The sequence below is a fragment of the Acanthisitta chloris genome, unplaced genomic scaffold (genome assembly GCF_000695815.1).
Source record: "Acanthisitta chloris isolate BGI_N310 unplaced genomic scaffold, ASM69581v1 scaffold15244, whole genome shotgun sequence".
NCBI classification, from domain to species: Eukaryota; Metazoa; Chordata; class Aves; order Passeriformes; family Acanthisittidae; genus Acanthisitta; species Acanthisitta chloris.
In genome coordinates, this window is record NW_008667819.1 from 2,801 (window position 1) to 22,281 (window position 19,481).

Genomic DNA, 19,481 nt, shown 5'->3' on the forward strand with positions numbered 1-19,481 from the left:
AAGCCTTGCCAAGCCAACAGGATCTGCATTAAACCTCTCTCAGCTCGTCCCTGGGTGTGCAGCTCTTGGACATTAACATGCCCCAGTGCAGACAAGCTCTTTAAGCCTTATTTGCTGCTTATCAGGTTAATATCTGTCTGGGATATAAAAGCTGCAAGATCAAATTCTGTGTCATAATAGTCCAAATTAGCTGAATTGAGTCACTGATGAATGTTTTTTTGGGGTTTGGCTGTATTTGGCTATCTGGTTTACCATTAATAACCTTGAGAAAAATAGCTAATGCATAGACATTCTGAGGACATCAAATATTGCTGTTATGGGTTTGAGTCAGTTAAAAATTCGACCAGATCATGTTTATTAGTCAAAAATAGAAGCTCCAGTTTAAACATATTGCTTTTGTTAACTGGATGTGACAGTCAAAAAAAAGCATGCTCTGCTGGACCAGCCTTAGGCAAATATAATTTATATTCCCAGCCCCTGCAGATTAGGGAACATTATGGCTCATGAGTTTGACAGTTTCTTAGAATGGGAGGAGGGAGGAATTTCATTGTCTGCTCTTGATCTGTTTGAGCAGGCAGACACAGAGAGGGGATGGGGGTTGGGACTAATATGACTTTCTTATAGTTTTCTTTCTTTCAACTTTGCTCTCAGACATTACACTGCTTTTTACTTCTGAATAGGAGATTCCATGTGTAATTTTATATTTGCCCTTCAGTAGCAAAAACGCAATGATGGATTAATTTTTGCTTTCTACTGAGGTTAACTACTGAAGTGTTTGTCTATATCCTTCAGTTTTGCTTTGAAAAAAAACTTCCTAAAGCATGGCACAATAGTAATACAAGTGTGCAGGTCTTTAGTCCTGAGCTATGTGCTTTACTGGGATGTCAGTCAGGCTTTGTCTCACTATCCTTTGCTTTCATTGTCTGGTTAGTGAAAGACATGGGGAATCCTGATTTTAAAGGTCTGCTGCAAAGCTGTGAGTTATGGTTGGATTTTGGGAGAGGAAACCCAAATGTAGATTCTATTCCTGGCAAGAAAACTTAGCTTGATTTTTGCATGTGATTGGAAATCTTTCTAGTTCTCAAGGTAGGAAACATTACTGAGAGTCTTTGTTCTTTCAGCCACAATGCTTGATTAACACAGTCCTTTATAAAATGTCAGTAATTTTGTGTGCACAGTTGTGCACACAATCAACAGGCATCTGTCTTTGGGTATGAGGTGGGAAGGTTCTGAGAAGAAGAGTCCTCCTGAATGGCTAGGACATGTAGCACAGGGCAATATCTGGTTTACAGAAATGAGCTCTGCCTCACTAATACAGAGCAAGAGAATGTTTTTGAAATGACATACTGACCAACCTAAGTTTTTGCTGCCTTAGATTACTGTTGTTGTTATTGCATATTACATTTTAATCCTGCATAAGTACCTGTGATTCTAGTCTGTTATATTAGGGCAAGAATATCTTTTTCTCTTGTCAGGGCAAGCAGATGATAACACTGAGTAGGCAGTTTGTATTTTTGCCTCTTCCATAAGGTATGATTTCCTTTCTGTGCTGAAGCTGTAATGCTTTAAAAAAGAAGAGGCAAAAGTAGCAGGTTGAACAAAGAAGGGTAAAAAGGGAGGATAAAAGAAAGATTAAAAACCATTAAAAGCCCAAATCACTGTAGTTCCACCTCTGTGGAGCAATGGGGTATGGATGTGAAGTACAGATGTAATTGTTAGTTACCTTCCCATCCAAACAAAATAAAATAATTCCACCACTGAGCATCTCCTAGTTTCAGGGAAGGTGGAAATGGAATTTACCTGAAAAGAGTTACTTACTGTGGGGGAGGCATGTGGTATTAGGTGGGTTTGATAGCAGGTGGCATTGACTGTCTTTTGAAAGCTTTTACCCTGCCTGAGCAGGGGGTTGAACTTCCAGAGGTCCTTTCCAACCTCAGCTGCTCTGTGAGTCTGTGACAGCCTGGAAGAAGATGTCAGCTGAACCTCTTGTCTAAATTAAAGTCAAAAGAGAACTAGGAGCAGTTAGTCATCTTCTAAAATCTTGGTTGTCGTCCCAGGTTTTAAAAAATGCATGGGGAACTTTACATGCTGTAGATGAGGAAAGATTGTGCCTGATACAGGGTTATTAAAGGTGATGTGAAAGTGAATTGTAAGAAACTGGCGAGGAGGGAAGTTGCTCAAAGAAAGGAAGGAAAGAGAAATCTAAATAACCTAATCCTTCATAAAAGGGGTTGTTTCATTTTTAGATCAGAGGTTTTATACATGCCATAAATATACTGTTCTGGAAATCTGCTTGGCTTTATGTTACAGAACACAAAAAAGGCCATTCTGTGTTTCCTGAAGTTAGGTTAGGAGCCCTGATAACGACTGTGCTGTCGTGCATAAGCAGCTATTGGTACCCTTGAAACTAATGAGTTCCACCCAAAGGAGGTAAGGAACACGAAACGAAGAGGTGAAATGTATCTAGATCCCTGTCCCATGGGTTCACAGGGGAACACACATTTTAAAATGTGGAAATGAATGGTTTTCTTTCTGTAGGGATGTTTTTACCTGTTCTGTTATGCAGTGTGCCATTTAAAAAGTGGCTCTCTCTGTGACTTTGAGGAGATTGTGGTTATTAACACCCTGCAAAAAGCAAGTCAGAAAACCTTGTTCAGATGCTTTTGTTTCAAGTGTCCAGACTGAGGATTTTTGAGTGTCACACACTTCATCTCTTCCATACGTTGCCCACCACGTGACATATCCACAGTTGGTTTATAACCTAATGCTAAGGAAAATGAAATATCTGTATGTATTTCTTGAGTAGCCTCTGTTTTTAAGGACAGAAACATCTGAATGGTTCTAGGCTTTTTGTGAAATGCCCAGCAATGGGTTTCAGCTCAAAAAACTTGTGCTGTGAAGAACCCCAGGTTGACAGGCAGCTGTTTCCTCCAAGCTGCACAAGTTGGAAGTGATGTGCCCTTGTGATACAAAGGGAAAAGACACATCCTTCTCTTCTTGTTAGTCCCTAACATTGCATGGCTGAATTTTGGAGAGTTCATGCTAACCTTATGCTTTTTATCTGTGTGTTTAGACTTTGAAAGGTGGACTAGGCACATTTCTTGTTGACCTGGTGTTGAAAAAACAGGTGGCAAAAGAAAAACTTCATGGAGGAGTTTTTAAGCAAAACAGTATTTGGCCAATCTGATTGATAAATAGTGGTAGATCGTCAGTTGCCTAATGCAGTTTTGTTTTCTCTTTTATCCATTCTCTGTGTTCATCATCTGTGTTTTCCTGTTGTGAGGGAATGGCACCTGTTATGTTTAGACTGTTAGCTCTCTGGAACTGGAATCCTTCTGCAGTATGCTGAAGCATATGCTCAGCACACACACAGGTCTTGTTTCATGGGTTGTACATCTGGTGATTAATGCAGTACAACTAAATTATTTAGGGGCAGGTAAAGTTTCCTTGTTAACAGGCAAAGTTTTATGTCTTCTAGTTGATTTTCTCATGTTAATAAGACTTAGAAAGTCAGAGGTAGACTCATTCCATTTGTTGATTATATTGTGACCCAAAATATCAGCAGATGTTACTCCTTTTAAGTGAGCATATAACTCATTTGAGGAGTTTTTGGTGGGAGCAGGATTTTTTTCATGGGAAAACTGACACTTTTTGGATTGCTCTGGGTACTGTCAAGAAGCATCAGATGGATGTGAACTTACAATGAAGTTTCATACTTAGGCCAAAACTGCTCTTCAGCCTGGTTGAGCTTGCTGGTGTAGAATAGTTTGGCTGGGCTCAGAGTCCCAGATGTCACTTAGGTCTGCATTTTATAAAGTATTGGTTAATAGGTTTTTCTACTTCATTGGTCTATAGTTTACTTCTTGACCTGCAAATCTCCATGAGATATTAATGACTAAGTTCATCACCTGGTCTAAAACCTGGGGAACTGTTAATTAATTCATGTTAATTCTAATGTTGTAAGCTAAAGACATGGTATTTATTTTCAGTCATGTAACTGCTGTGACTATGTGCTAGTTAAAGCTAGTCATTAGCTTTAAATAGTCATTAGCTTTAAAATCTTTCAAGATTATAAATGGAAAGAATGCTTTCAAACCATAAAATTGACCATATTGAAGGCATCAATGTAAATATTTGAGGTATTGTTTATGCTTCTTTTTGGAGTTGTGTCAACTTTCTAGGGCTGGTAGATACACAAATGACAACAAAAATAAAAAGCTACAGCCTGATCAAAATGTCACTGACTTCTCAAACAAGATTTTCTTCATATTTGGGATGGGATGTATTTAGGTTAGAGACATGAGAAATCTCATTCAAGGCAGTCAGTGAAAAGTCAAACTGATACGTGATTTTAACCACCAATTTATCTGTTACTTTGTTAACAGAGTTTGAAATAAATTTGGTTGGTTTCACACACACATTGCTCCCCTCCCCAAATGAAGTACTGTGTGTTACCTTTAACAAATACTGGTTCTCTGGAAGATTGTGAAGATTAGCAAAAGTATCTGTTTAGTCATGAATTAATCCCAAGCAGATGGAAAAATCAGGTCATACATTAAAGCTCTGAGCAAATATTGTCTATAATATTACCTTTTCAGGTTTTTGCCTATAAAATATAATGTAAAAGAGACATAATACTCTTACAAATGACTTGACATTTCTTCCAGACAGACACATATAGGGACATTTTGTTCTGTGGAGGATGACTAAAATAACAACTGAAACAATAGCACAATGATCAAAAATTGATGCTGTCAGGGATGGTGTTTTCTCAGATGTGCTTTTTGAATACTCCATTCTGTAGGAAAGTTTCCTGTACTTATCTTTATAGGTGTGATTGAAGTTGCCCCTGCCATTTGTTCCCTTTCCTTACATATTTTCTTCTGTTGAATAATCCATTGTTTGCCCCTGTTAACCCAAACAAATCAATGTTTAACCCATTCCTAGAAAACCATTCTTTGCCCAGAGAACAGCAATTGGGTTTCTAATTATAATCTAATTATATTTCTTGCTTTTTCTTTTGGTATTTTGCAAGATTTTCCATAGAACTTAGAAACTGTGGGTGAAGTCCTGGCTGTGGTGAAATCATTAGAAGCTAAAGTAGTAATTTGAATCGGGTAAAAACCTTCATCTTTTTTTTAGAAGTCATGAACAAAATAAATCACTCAGTGCATGTGTTTTCTCACTTAGCGTTCTTGCTCTAGTCCTGCCATCTGTGCCTCCTTTGCAGGTGTAGTAGTAAAATCTGTTTTCCATGTAAAACTTGTGTTACTAAGTTTATTTCTCTGACTGGTATGTGAAAGCAGGCATGGAATTTGAAACACTTACTAAATAATCTGTAATATACTACAGTTCTCAAGTAATTAGGCATTCCCTGCCAGTTATAGGAAATTTTGCAATCCAATTTGCCAGATTTTTCTCTCTCTTTTTTTTTTTTTAAAGCTAAAATAGTTGGTGCTTCAACTTAAGACTTGGCTAAATGCTGTTGAAAGAAATGATTGGAAATTAGTTCTTTTAAGGTATTCTGTTATTTTAAGTTGAAAGCACTTCCTGGGTTTGGTTTGTAAAAAAACCAAACACCCAACCGTGGCCTCTGCTTAAAGGAAAAGTGAGTTTGGTGGTTGTTTTTAATGGTCTAGGAAGTGCATTGTTTTTGAGTTGGGAAAGATAATTCTGCCCATGGTCAATGATGGTGAATTTTAAGGTACTTTGCACACAGCTGTGCTGAAGAGGTTTCTCTGAAGCGATAGGTGACTTCATGGACTGAAAATCTAACCTTTTGAGATGTTATGGGCACTCAGTGTGTTTGGAAAGGTATTTACAGGCATGGACAGGTTAATTTACATATAAATTATTATCTGAGAATGACTGAATATTACCAAAGTCTTATGCAGATCAATGAACTTCAAAGCAAGTGGTCAGGGACTTGCTGAAGTTGAATGCCTGAGACTATGCACCCAGAATAATGACTAAATTACCTTCTGTTCATTTAGATAATAGATAGCATTCTTAACCAACACACAACCACACAACAAAGTCACTTCCTAGGTGCATCTATAAAATATTTAGCATGTAATTGTGGGCAAAAAAAATTTCCTAAGGGTTTGTGCTGGTTTTGGCTGGGATAGAGTTAATTTTCTTCATAGTAGCTAGCATGGGCTATGTTTTGGCTTGGTGCTGGAAACAGTGTTGATAACACAGGGATGTTTTTGTTACTGCTGAGCTGTGCTTACACAAAGGCTTTTTCTGCTTCTCACACCATCCCACCAATGGGTAGCCTGGGAGAGTGGTTTTTTTTTTTTTCCCCCTACCTGTAAATTAATGCTAGTGTGCATGCGGCTCCTATTCAAGGATTTTAGAGGCTGAAAGCATTGTATTTCTTTTGGCTATTTTTGGAGATGAATCACAGAATAATCAAGAGTTGGACGGGACCTGTGAGGATCACCTAGTCCAACTCCTGCCCTGCACAGACATCCCTGACAGTCACACCCTGTGCCTGAGAGCATTGGCCAAACACCTCTGGAGCTCTGTCAGCCTTGGGGCTGTGCCCACTGTCCTGAGGAGATGTTCAGTGCCCGAACACCCTTTGAGGGTAGAACCTTTTCCTAATCTCCAGCCTAAACCTCTCCTGACAACAAGCTCAGACCGTTCCCTTGGGTCCTGTCCCTGGTTGCCAGAGAGAAGAGGTCAGTGCTGCCTCTTCACTTCCTTCTGTGAGGAAGTTGCATACAGCAATGAGGTCTTTCCTTGTTTAGGTGGAGAAAAAGTAGCTGAAAACCCTCTTAAACTGTGAAAACATCCTCTTCTTTGCAGGTGAAAGCTACGTGTGTGCATCCAACGAACCCTATCGCAAAGTTGATTACACCAAGAATGTCAACCCCAACTGGTGTGTGAACATAAGAACTGGGTCCAGTCGATCCCTGACATCTCTGTCGTCCACAAAGAGTGAAGTGAAGGAGAGTAAAGATTTCATTAAACCCAAATTAGTGACTGTTATAAGGAGTGGAGTGAAGCCCCGGAAAGCTGTGAGAATTCTGCTGAACAAGAAGACTGCTCACTCCTTTGAGCAGGTCCTGAATGACATCACCGAAGCCATTAAGTTAGATTCGGGTGTAGTCAAGAGACTTTGTACCCTGGATGGAAAGCAGGTAGGAGAATAAATTGCTGTGGCCATCTCAAAGCTAAGCTGCTTTGTTTTCATACCTTGAATTCTTGGTGCTTTGTATGCTTTAACCTGCTTCTGAACAAGGACTGTTAAAAAACATCAACCTTGAAAATTAAAATTGTCTATAGTGCAAAGAAGTTGATCTCAACATCCTAAGTAAAAAACATACATTTTTATTTTAAGTTTGTTGCATTGCCAAAAAAATAGGTGCCTATTGATTAAGAAATACAGTTTGAGACTTTTGAAAGCAAACTTGTTAAAATGTCTGTGTTTTCAGAAGCAGAGTCCTGTTTTCAGAGTACCTCGTGCTGAGTGGTATAGGAAAACTATTGAGCTCTCTTTCCATTTCATTTCCACAAATTGCTACTTAAATAGGAAAAACTGAAATGCCTTTCCAGAAGTAGTAACTGATATGATCTAAGGTCAAGATTTTTCTCTGATAAGAATTCTGAGAGGGTTGTCACATCTCTGCAACTTGTTTTTGCTCTTAGCTTTACCACTGCAAAAAAAAAAAGCTGCCAGGATTATTGATGATATAGGTCTGTATTCTCCTTCAGAAATACAAAGGAGTTGCCCACAGAATGTTCTGCAGCACCAGTTTCAAGTGTCAGGAATACATTTGCTGTCGATCACTCAGGTTAATGACTCAGCCCCTCACGGGACAGGACTTTGATACTTGATACTGTTATTTGAGATTGATGTGGAACTCGGACAGCATTGTGACTTGAGGAACAGCAACACAGGCTGCAAAGGAGATCATGTTTTGGGATCAGTTACTTGGACTGTTGTATTGTTGACTAAATATTAGGATCCTGTAGACTATGGTAAAAGGACCTTCTGGTGATTCAAGTTGTTAGCAAGTGTATTGCAGAACAAATGCAGTTAATTACCTCCATATCAGGTCTGTCTCTCTGGTCATATTCTCTGTGCTTGGATACACTTATTAAGTACATGAAAAGAACAATTCTAGTTTTTTGGTATTCAATACAGCAAGGAAAATGCATCACTGAGGCTGTTGGTTTTCAGTATTTGGTGGTAGCACTAAAATCTTCTCTTTAGTTCTTCTAATAGATTTGATTTTAAATGTGGCTTCTTGATGCTCCTTCTTAAGAGAAAATCCTTTCTAGGAAAATGCAAAATGTGTTTTAGTCATATTTAATTTCATTCATAATAAAATAGTTTCGAGGATATTTATTATGCAGTAATTAGTTTCTTCTGCCCATGAAGTCATCTGTCACTGTCTTATCTAAGATGATTTTCACCTTCTTGAGCAAGTAGATGGAGTCAGGAAAAGAAACTGCAAAAACTAGGATTCTCAGTTCACATTGACATTGTTGATGCAGTAGAAACTCACTGATCTGCATTGATGTGGAAGTGCATCAAGGATCAGAAAAATTAATTAACATTAAATCTCACATACGTTGCTTGATTGTTACCATCACCCACAGTGGACGATGACTGTCTTCAATCCATGGTGAGGATGAGCAATCATAAGGAATGCTCCAAAATAAGGTTTCTAATTGCTGCAGTACCTCCTCCTGCCATTCTGTGGTAAAGGCCATAATCATAGAATCATAGAATTTTAGGGGTTGGAATGGGCCTTTTAGATGACCCAGCTCCAACCCCTGCCCTGGGCAGGGACACCTCCCACCAGAGCAGGTTGCTCAAGGCTCATCCAACCTGGCTGTGAACACTGCCAGGGTTGGGGCAGCCGCAGCCTCCCTGGGCAACCTGGGACAGTGTCTCACCACACTCACAGGAACATTTTTTTCTGGTATCTAACTTAAAGTTCCCTCTTTCAACTTGTGCCCATTGCCCCTTGTCCTGTCCCTGCAGCTCCTAACACAGATCCCTCTGCAGCTTCCCTGGAGCCCCTTCAGCTCCTGGAAGGTGCTCTGAGGTCTCCACACAACCTTCTCTTCTCCAGGCTCAACAGCCCCAACTCCCTCAGCCTGTCCTCACAGGGGAGATGCTCCAGTGCTCTTAGCAACTTGGTGTCCTCCTCTGAACTTGCTCCAACAGTTCCATGTCCTTTTTACATTGAGGGCACCAGAACTGTGCGCAGTATTCCAGGTGGGTTTCATGAGGTCAGAGTAGAGGGGGAGAATCACCTCCCTTGATCTGGTGCCCACACTCCTTTGGATGCAGCCCAGGGTTCCACTGGCTTTCTGGGCTGAGCTCACACTGCAGCTCATGGTGAACTTCTCATCCAGTCATTCTCCTCATTGCTGCTCTCAATTCCTTCCCCACCCAACCTGTGGCTGTGCCTGGGATTGCCATGGACCAGATGTAGGACCTTGTATCTCATTTGGTTGAACTCCATGAGGTTTGCATTGTTTCACCTCTCCAGCTTGTCCAGGTCCTTCTGGATGTCCCATCCCTTCCCTCCAACTGAATCAAACTTGAACTGCAGATGAAGAAGTGTTCTCAAGAACTGAGAAATCCCTAGTGCTCACTGGGCACAGTCTGCAATAGATGCTCCTTCTAGTTGCCTCTGTGTAAACCATTTCAGCAGTAGTAGTGAATAAATTTGGGGACCTCTCTTCCATTTGGAAGAAAGGCCTTCTGCTTTCCCAGCGAGAAGACCTATGGCTTTAAACACCCTGATAAAAAAGAGCCTTGTACTGCTTACCTAGGAGGATTGGAGAGTTCTGGGGTGTTTTGTTTGTTTGTTTTTCCTTCCCCACAGTGAAGGGCTGACTCCAGTTTGAGGCAACAGGGCTTTTTTGTGCTTTTTTTTTTTTTCCTCATTTGGTTGTTCATTGCTGGTATATGTAGAGGTTGGTGCCCAAGGGCTTTTTGGGGTTTGGCACATAAAGAGTTGCTCTGCTGCCAGTTACCAATTGGTGAAAATTTCTGCGCGTATTTTCTCTAATGTAGTAATTGCTTATTCTTCTAAATCTGCTAGGGAGGCAGATCTTTTATGTTCACTGTAGTGTTGGCACAGCTTGAAAGGCAACCATTAAAAAAAGGCATTTTGTAAATGGCTGTGTTCCTATAAATGTAGCTCTTGTGTTTCCCATGGCTTTGATTTTCTTCTTTTCTCCGCTCCTTCGTATTTTTATCTCTGGAAATACATATTTTTTTGGATTTTTTTTTTCTGTGTTTAGGTTGTGTTTTCTGTTTAATCTGAAATTGGTGCTGAAATTCAGATGTTTAAAACATGCATGTGTGAAATTTGTAACCTTTCATTGAGGAATGCATTGTTCTCTTAACTTCTGGGGTGATTTTGTATTCCAGCAGAACTGTTTAACATGTAGTAAGAAATGATGAAACCAGTGATCTATGAAGCAATCTTTCTGAGCAGTACAGCAGAAAGGATATCCTCAAAACAGTTTTTATTTACTCTTCTGACTTCATTAATCTTGACTGCAGCAACGTCTTGATAATAGTAATACAGAGAATAACATCCAAGTTGGACGTTTTCCTTGATTATTTTGTGTGAAGACAGACAATTATCTAGCTTTTAATTGTAAGATTTTATAACATTTACAAGGTTTCCTTTTATCTTTTGTTTCAACAGGAATCCTGGAGCTTAACATATTAGAGCTTTGTAGCCTCAATTACAGATTTCTTTTGCAACTATGCTGATGCAAGGCTGATTTTCACTTTTAAGTTATTGAGCAATCAGCTTTTTTTACCTCCAAGACTATTGTGATGGTTTTAATGTGAGAAAAACTATTTCTGTAAAAGTAACCAGGCTTTGACTTTGCAGTGCAGGCTTTGGCTCTTGCAGGCTTTGTGCTTCTGACATTGAGGTTTGCCTAATATATTTGCTTGACCCAAGTGTTTTCCTTACTTGGCTGCATTTTTCCTGGAATCTGTCACTATCCTACTGTGAAGCAAGGACAGTCAGAGTGAAACTTCTCCAGTTGGGAAGTTAACCCTTTGTTATCTCCTAAGGGAATGGAGGGTTTCTGTCTTCCTAACCAGCTTCAAGTTTGAGTCACTGTGAAGTGTAGGGTGAATTACCAGCACTAGATGTTTAAAAGCATTTAAGGGTAGGGTGTACAGGGGGAATTTCCTGTGAGAAGCTCACAAAACCCATGTGTTACTTGACACACACTTTTTAAAGTTGCCATGTGCAGTTTCATGGATTAATCATAGAATTTTAGGGATTGGAATGGAGCTTACAGGTCACCCAGCCCCAACCCCTGCCCTGGGCAGGGACACCTCCCACCAGAGCAGGTTGCTCAAGGCTCATCCAACCTGGCTGTGAACACTGCCAGGGTTGGGGCAGCCACAGCCTCCCTGGGCAACCTGGGACAGGGTCAATTTGTTTATTAGTATAACAGATATTCCCTCTATTCTTCATTCAGTTCTTTTGGCACATAGGCTTCCGTCATTCAGATCTTGAATATTTCCATTAATACAGTGTTTTTGCTACAGTCTTGATCTGTCTTTTTACTACTGAGACACATTTTAGAACATAGCAATTCTGTTTTTCTCAGTTTTGTATCATACTTATATGAGAGGGTGTTTTAAAAATAATTTTATTGCAGTTAACTAAGTATTTTTAGCAAACATTGCCCTTTAGTTCAAGTCTTTCCTGCCTAAGAAGGAGATTCCAATAAGGAACCAGATTCTAGGAGTTAAGTGTGCTTGGGTTGTTTTGTGTCATTTTACTGTTGTATCACTGATATCTCATTGTAGGCTGAGAAACACTTGTAATAGAAACTTGCCTCAATGTTATCAGGTGCTATTTGTAGTTAAAAGCTACCAAAACAAACTTTTATCTTGCATCTCAGGCTCCAACCTAGTACAGGCACTGTACAAATGTATTTGAAATAGCACAGATTTGAATTTGTGCTACAGGCAATTTTGCAAGAACATAGAGATCTCCAGCTCTTTTGTAGTTCTAGTTCTGCTGAATGTTGCAGTAATCTGCAAGTATAAGGGGAAGAAATCTTTAAGCCCTTGCATACCTCACAGCTCTTAAAAATGCTTTTATATTGGTATGGAGCAATGTCAGTGGCTGCTGCAAAGAGAGTGATTCTCTGCATTGCAGATCCCACAGAAGGTTGGCATTTGTGGGCCTAACTTCCAGACTTTGGACAGTAATGATATTGTCTGCATTCATTCTGTGAATCAGAAAAGGTAGACTCAACTTATAGAAGGAGATTTCCTATTTGCCAAACTTCAGCACAATAATTGATGATTTGACACCATGGTTAAGATTGATAATATCAAAGCATGTGTTATTTGACACATTTTTACATTCGTAATGTGCAGTTTCATGGATTAATCATCGAATCATAGAATTTAGGGGTTGGAATGGACCTTAGAGGTCATCTAGTCCCGACCCCCTGCCCTGGGCAGGGACACCTCACTAGATCAGGTTGCTCAAGGCTTCATCCATCATCTGGACATACAGTGCTTCAACAGAGTGTATGATGTGGGGTTTTGGGAAGGTTTGGGTTGTTTGGTTTGGTTTTTTTTTGTTTTTTTTTGTTGAGATTTTTTAGCAATAAAGAGTTATGAATCAATGATTTGTCTGGGGAGAGAGACGAGGGGAAGAAAACAGTAGTGGTGACTTCCTTGTATCTGAAGTAAGGTTTTTGATGCTGTCTTTTCTCATCAGTCAGCTAGGGAAGCATGAGCCAGAAAAAATGTACTACTTACTGGTGGTACAGTTGAAATACTGTTCTGAGTGATTTTTGAAGATCCACTGCCAAACAGGAATTCCATATTGAGTAAGGGTCAATGAATGTGTGCCTATCCAAGTCTCTGTAAGTGACCTGGAAGGTGGAATGGAGGAAATGCTTAATAAATAGAACACACTGAACAGATGAGCTACAGGAAACCTGGACAACAGAAGATTAGAATAATCTTGACAAACTGCAGAAATAGCTCAGGATAAAGCAGGTTGAGTAATCTTACACTCAGTGGTTATTAACAATGCAGATACGAAATGACAGGTAGTTCCAGTTGAAGTGGTAAAGGGTCACATCTGAAGATGAATTAATGAGTCACTGGTTGTGCACAGGAGAGGAAAAACAACATCCATACAGAAGTTAGTCAATCACCTTGTTTCTGTTGTGTGTGTCAGGTGCTCACTTTGCTCTGATCTACTCAATGATAGGAACCAGAGACAGCTGGTTACATTGTTAGGGTAAATGTAGAATAGAGTAAAAAGAAAAACGTATTCTCTGAAGAAAGGTCAAAGGAAATGGGATTCCTTAGACTGTGCAAAGATAATCAATGAGTTTTTGGGAGGGATGAACAAATAAAATAAACTAGCAGCGAAAAGAGAATTAATTCTGCATATACCCTGTGTATGGAAAAAGAAAGAGACTTAGAGTTGAGATCAGGTTCTGTTGAACTCAGTGGTAAATAGTCATTGTAAAATGAAGATTAATGAAGAGGTGATTTATTTTACGGGTTTTTTGGTTGTTTTATTTGAGCTGATAACTAGAGTCTAAGTCTCTAAGATTTCTGAAAAGTGATTAGTTTTCACTGTTTTCAGTAACTAAAGGTCATCTACTACCTTGGAAGAGCTGTTAAACTAGGGATAAAACAACAAAAATCTGAATTATAGAATCATAGAATTTTAGGGGTTGGAATGGACCTTAGAGATCATCTAGTCCCATCCCCCTGCCCTGGGCAGAGACACCTCCCACCAGAGCAGGTTGCTCAAGGCTCATCCACCCTGGCTGTGAACACTGCCAGGGTTGGGGCAGCCACAGCCTCCCTGGGCAACCTGGGACAGTGTCTCACCACCCTCACAGGGAAAATGCTTATTCCTATTACCTAAAATAAATTTCCCTCCTTCAATTTGTTCCCATTGCCCCTTGTCCTGTCCGTGCAGCTCCTAACACAGATCCCTCTGCTGCTTCCCTGGAGCCCCTTCAGCTCCTGGAAGGTGCTCTGAGGTCTCCACACAACCTTCTCTTCTCCAGGCTCAACAGCCCCAACTCCCTCAGCCTGTCCTCACAGGGGAGATGCTCCAGTGCTCTTAGCAACTTGGTGGCCTCCTCTGGACTTGCTCCAGCACTTCCATGTCCTTCTTGTGTTGAGGGCACCAGAACTGTGTGCAGTATTCCAGGTGGGTCTCACAGAGCAGAGCAGAGGGGCAGAATTACCTCCCTTTCCTGGTGCCCACACTCCTTTGGATGCAGACCAGGAGTTGGTTGGTTTCTGGGCTGAGCTCACACTGCTGGGTCATGATGAATTTCTCCTCAACCAAAATGCCTTTCTCCTCATTGCTGCTCTCAATTCCTTCCCCACCCAACCTGTAGCTGTGCCTGGGATTGCCCTGACCCAGCTGAACACATGTTAACAGTAGAGTGTTCATGTATACACGCCTTCATCCCACAGAACTCAAACAACAGGGGTTGCAGTTAGACTAAGTTTTCTCCTAATGCTAGCAAACCTCTTCCAGTGTTCAATATGAAATGTGATTTAAGGGATGTTGGGCTTGTGCTAGAGGCTAGAATTGTTCCAGGGAACAGCTTTGGAGAGTGGTCTGTTGTCAGTGTGGGATCCAAAGTTTGCAAGTTTTAGCAGAAGCCTTCAAGTGACTCTGATCTTGAGGAACTTTGTATGGCAGGAAACTGATTCATCCATGGACACCACTACATGGTATTTTTGTTCAGATTTTCAATCACTCAGAACTGGAAGCCTTGGTTATTTATTGCTAGAAGGAAGGAGGAAATAGCATACTCAAGCAGAGGAGATAATTTTGGCCTTTGTTCATGGACAAAGAAATATTCCCATCTGGAGTTATTTATGGAAGGAAGTCTTTATCTCAAACTAACCTTAAATTAACCCTTCCCTGTCATAATTGCAGCAATCTGAAAAATACCTTAAAAATGAAAACACATAAATCTTTTTTCCAACTGCAAACCTTGTCACGGAATACTTGCTAGAGCTTTTTCATTACACACAGTGGTGCAAAGGCCAGAGGCACATAATGTGGGTTTGTGATTTCCCCTAGAGAGTATTTGCACTTTTTATCACAGTTGTCAGAGGATCACATTGCCAGTCCAATCACAATCTTTAGGAAAAAAGAAAAATGGTAAGGATCTTGTTTCCAAGTAGGAAAATTATGATGCTTAAGGTGTTACAGAAAAAAAAAAAAGGAATAAAATTAGAAACAGAACCTTGAACATCTAGTGAGTCATCTCTGAAGTGTGTGTTAAACTGGAAGTGAACAATGATGCTAAGAAGCTCTTCAGCTTTGTTGCATATGCAAAAAATAAAGGTCATGCCATGTGAAACAGCCACTGGAAAACTTGGCTGTCCGGAACAAAGGGGTTTAGAATTTGTCTCAGCAGGAGAACCTCTGTGTCTCTGAAGATCAACAACCCAGAATACAGTACAGCTAGAATAGAGAACATATCTCCTTCCTTCCCACAGGGATGCACAATTCTAGCTCTGGGGATGTAGTGTAAAATTACGTGGGAATGTAATGGCTGTGGTCCACTGGGCATGAATTTAACCTTTTTCAGTGAGGTAAGGTTCAGATGTGTAATTAATAATCCCCACTGCCATCAGACCAGCAGGTTGGTGAAGTGTGATGTTCAAGTAATAAGAGTACTTCTAAAAATGAACCTAAAATCAGCACTTTTAAATCAGAGTGTGGCACCAGCAAAAACTTGCTGATATTTTAGCTAACAGCAAGCATGTGTGTCCTGTTAAAAGTGACATTCAACTTGCTGGAGTCTTTGTGGATCTATAGAGAGGCTGAATCCTGCTGGGATTTCAATTTTTGTCTGTGCACACCAAGAGCTGACAGCACTTGATAAAAATGACACGCTGCACAGTGTGGGAAACGACCCCTGCAGAAACAGTGGTGTCACCAGTGGTAGAGTTGTATCTGTTGATGTATGGTTACAATAATTTTAGTGATGGGGTACAACACTTGTGTGTGGAGCTCTTGGAAGAAGCCAGGGGTATGCAGTCATTGTCTGCCATCTGCCATGCTAAAGATTGAATCCCATGAATTGGAAACTAAACCTTGGGAATTTGTTATGTCCCGCTGAGCCTGGCCATTAACAGATAATTAGTCTGGTAAAAATCTTTTGAGTTCATTCTGCAGCTGTCATATGCCAGATTAGGATTTGTGTCACAGGTTCCTCATTACTTGGAGATCTTGGGAAAAAAAATTTTCCCTCTAATTAAATTATCTTATGTTACTTTAGTGAACAGTTCTTACATTCAAACATTTAAACATGCAGATTTTCTGTAAGAAGCCTCCTACATCTTACAGTGTAATGATATTTACCAACCACATATGAAGAGGTTTCAAGGTTGAATTTTCTCCATTCCAGACTTTCTAGTTTTGAGATTTGTCTTTCAGGTTGTCAGATAGATCTGTAGCTGTTTCTTGCAACCTGTGCCAGTGTCTCACCACCCTCACAGGGAAAAACATTTTTCTCACATCCCACCTAGACTTTCCCTCCTTCAATTTGAACCCATTACCCCTTGTCCTGTCCCTGCAGCTCCGAACAAATTATTGGAAAATAGGCCAGTTAGCTAAGAAAAATAAAGTCAATAATCTTTATACCATAAAGACTACCAAGCAGCCAGAATCCTCTCTGTAAATGTTTTCTGAAGGTGCATTTTCTTTCACATGGGAACTTGCAGTTTCTCTTTTCAAGAAACCAAGGGTCTGGTTGATTTAACCAGGATAAAACTGAACAGGAGAGATAAAACCATGAGAGAAATGCATTCCTTATTCCCCCTGTATTTTGCAAGGGACCCAATCAGACTCTTAGAATATGTCCATGTGGTACAGGCAGACTGTTAGAAATGCCTTGGAATTTGGAAAGTGTTCTGGCTTTCCTTGCAAAGAGAACACATTGGTGTGCTTGACATCTGACTCAAAACCCATGTACCACACTTGGCTTTATATGAGCATGAGAGGAAACATGGCACAGTGAAGGTTCCTGGTGTAAACAAGTATCCTGGCCAGTTCTCATTGTGGCTGAGATTTCTGACTCAAAGGGAAAAGTATTCCCTCCACTTGCCTGGGGGTTTAACCAGGGAAATCTGTCTGCTGCAGGTACCTATGCAAGCTCGGTTACAACACATTAGTGTGAAAAAATGATGTATTAGAGCATACTTTTAATCTTTATTTGACTATGTACTTCCAAATTTTAGAATATGTTACTTTATGTTTGCTTGTGCAGTCGAAGAGGAGGATGAATAAATGATGAAATCTCATTCACTAAGCTCTGTATTTTGTCCTCCTTTGTTTTCAGTCACGATTTCCTGCGGTTTTAGTATCTCTTGGTGTAGACAATGAATTTGTTACTACCTGCAGTCCTTCAAGTCTGTCACCTGCTTAAGAGCACACTTCTAGTTCAGCACTAATCCTCCTTTTCCTGACAGGGATTTGCTCTTCTCTTGAACTGCCTTAGTAATCGGATGTGTGAGAACCTCATCACTGTCTTCAGTCACACATTACTGAGATGCCCATGAGAGAAGGTGCAATCTGACATGCAAAAGTGGTTTTTTGAGAAGTTTTTAGGGTCAGAGAGGGCTTCAAATACTCCCAGAACTAGTAATGATTATACAGATTTTCTTGGGTTTGGCACATGAATACATTTTGATTTCTTATGGCACAGTTCACCTTTTGTATGTTATGTTTTCCTATCTTCTCAAATATTTGATTTAAAAAAAATGTATTTGGGATGCTTCTATCTCAACAACTTTTTTTTCCTCCCATCTGTATGTCATTGAATGTTCAGATTTTAGAACAGGGTTATAGCAGGTGAGGGAATTAAGATGTTTAATGCAACTTCTCATGCATAGACACTTGTCCACAATTTCCAAAGAAACTATCATGGTTTGCTCACGAATTTTGGCAATAATCAGTGTGAGATGGAAGTTTCTATTCCCTGAGATTTATTTTAGAACTTTATTTGCCACTACAGTAACTCCATCATCTATATGTAGGGACCTTAATATATGGGAGATATAAAATAAATGCTGATATTAGGAATGTTCACGGGTCATATTATTGTGTATCTTTTTTTGTCCCCCAAAATCTGCATGAAGAGAAGATTAGGCAGATGAACATTTTTATGCCTTTCTTACAGGAAGTTTTTCATCTTCATTTAAGACCTATGTAACAAAGTATGAATATATACACATCTTTTAATGGAAATTTGAAAAGACTCACAAGATAATCTTGTTTGTTTCAATGCAAATCAAAAGACATGAACAGAATTATCAGAAGCACTGAAAGACTTTGTACCTCTAAAAATTATCAGGAGTTTAGCACCTTTCTTAGTCTTACCTGAGGCTTTCAAGAAGTCTCTGTCACAGATTTAAATGGAGTTTTTGGAGATAAACACTAGTATAAGTTATTAAGCATGGGGGAAGGGTATGTCTTAAAACTCAGCCTGATTCATGTTTAGGAAAAAAGCACATCTAGTTTTAAAGCTATTTAAACATGCTTAGGCTCACAGAGTTTGTAAGAGCAGATCACAATACTTAAACCCTTCAGTCTCTGCCGACCTAATTTAATAAATGTAGTTTACTACTGAGAACAAGTAGGGCAGTGATGTACTTTCCAGTGTTCAGTGGTGTCTCCATGTGAGGGGAGGGGAAAAACCATTCTGGAATTGTGTTGGCCATCTCAACAGTGAGAGGTTTCTCATTCTTTACTTGCTGTAGAAATAAAGGATGGAGTCACTGCTATTTCTACTTTTACTGAGCTACCTCTGATGGGAGAGAGAACAGCCAGAGCAAACTGCTTTTCTTTCCTTGCTCTACTTCTCCTTAATCCTCCTATAAGCATTGCTAAGCCAAGGTATGCGAAACTACTTTGCTGCTTGCATATTCATGATCAACACCGCAGGGATTTTAATCAACTCCGAACCTAGCAGGTTTCCAGAGTGAAGGGGACTCCAAACCTATTCATAACTAGGCCTCCAAGATTTCTGCTTTGTGCTCACACTGTGGGGAGACCCCTGTGTGACATCCTAGAACTTCTGTCTTCATCTGTTTGGAGGCAGATGCAAGTTGGGTAGTTTGTCAATGCTTATCTGAAATTGAAAACTTCAGTTTCTCCATGTTGCCTAAATAAGGATTCTTAACTAAGTCATAAAAGCTGCTTTCATTTATTATCTCCTCCTTTAGCCCTGTCAGCAGGGTCTTCACTTGATGGCTTGGGAGTGGAGGGCATTGTTTCTTTATCAAAACCCTCCCTGAAGAGAGGGAACAGAATAGTCCATGGTACTATCCTATGGAGAATGTTGCTGTCATGTGGGAAATAGTTTTCTAGTCCATACTCTTCTGGCTGCACAAGATCAGTTATAATTAAAAAAGTCAACTTGTAAACTAAGGAAAATGGGATGCATTCCTG

General features: G+C 40.0%; 1 protein-coding gene across 1 annotated transcript in view; it reads left to right on the forward strand.

Moving 5' to 3' along the window:
• The window catches only part of LOC103800305 (serine/threonine-protein kinase DCLK2-like), a gene marked incomplete at both ends in the record, with an annotated part of 37,449 nt that overhangs the window by 2,796 nt on the left and 15,172 nt on the right, over window positions 1–19,481 (forward strand). The window contains one exon of the mRNA XM_009072677.1: window positions 6,814–7,148. Coding sequence (XP_009070925.1) covers window positions 6,814–7,148 — 335 coding nt within the window. The remainder of the gene's footprint in view (window positions 1–6,813; window positions 7,149–19,481) is intronic.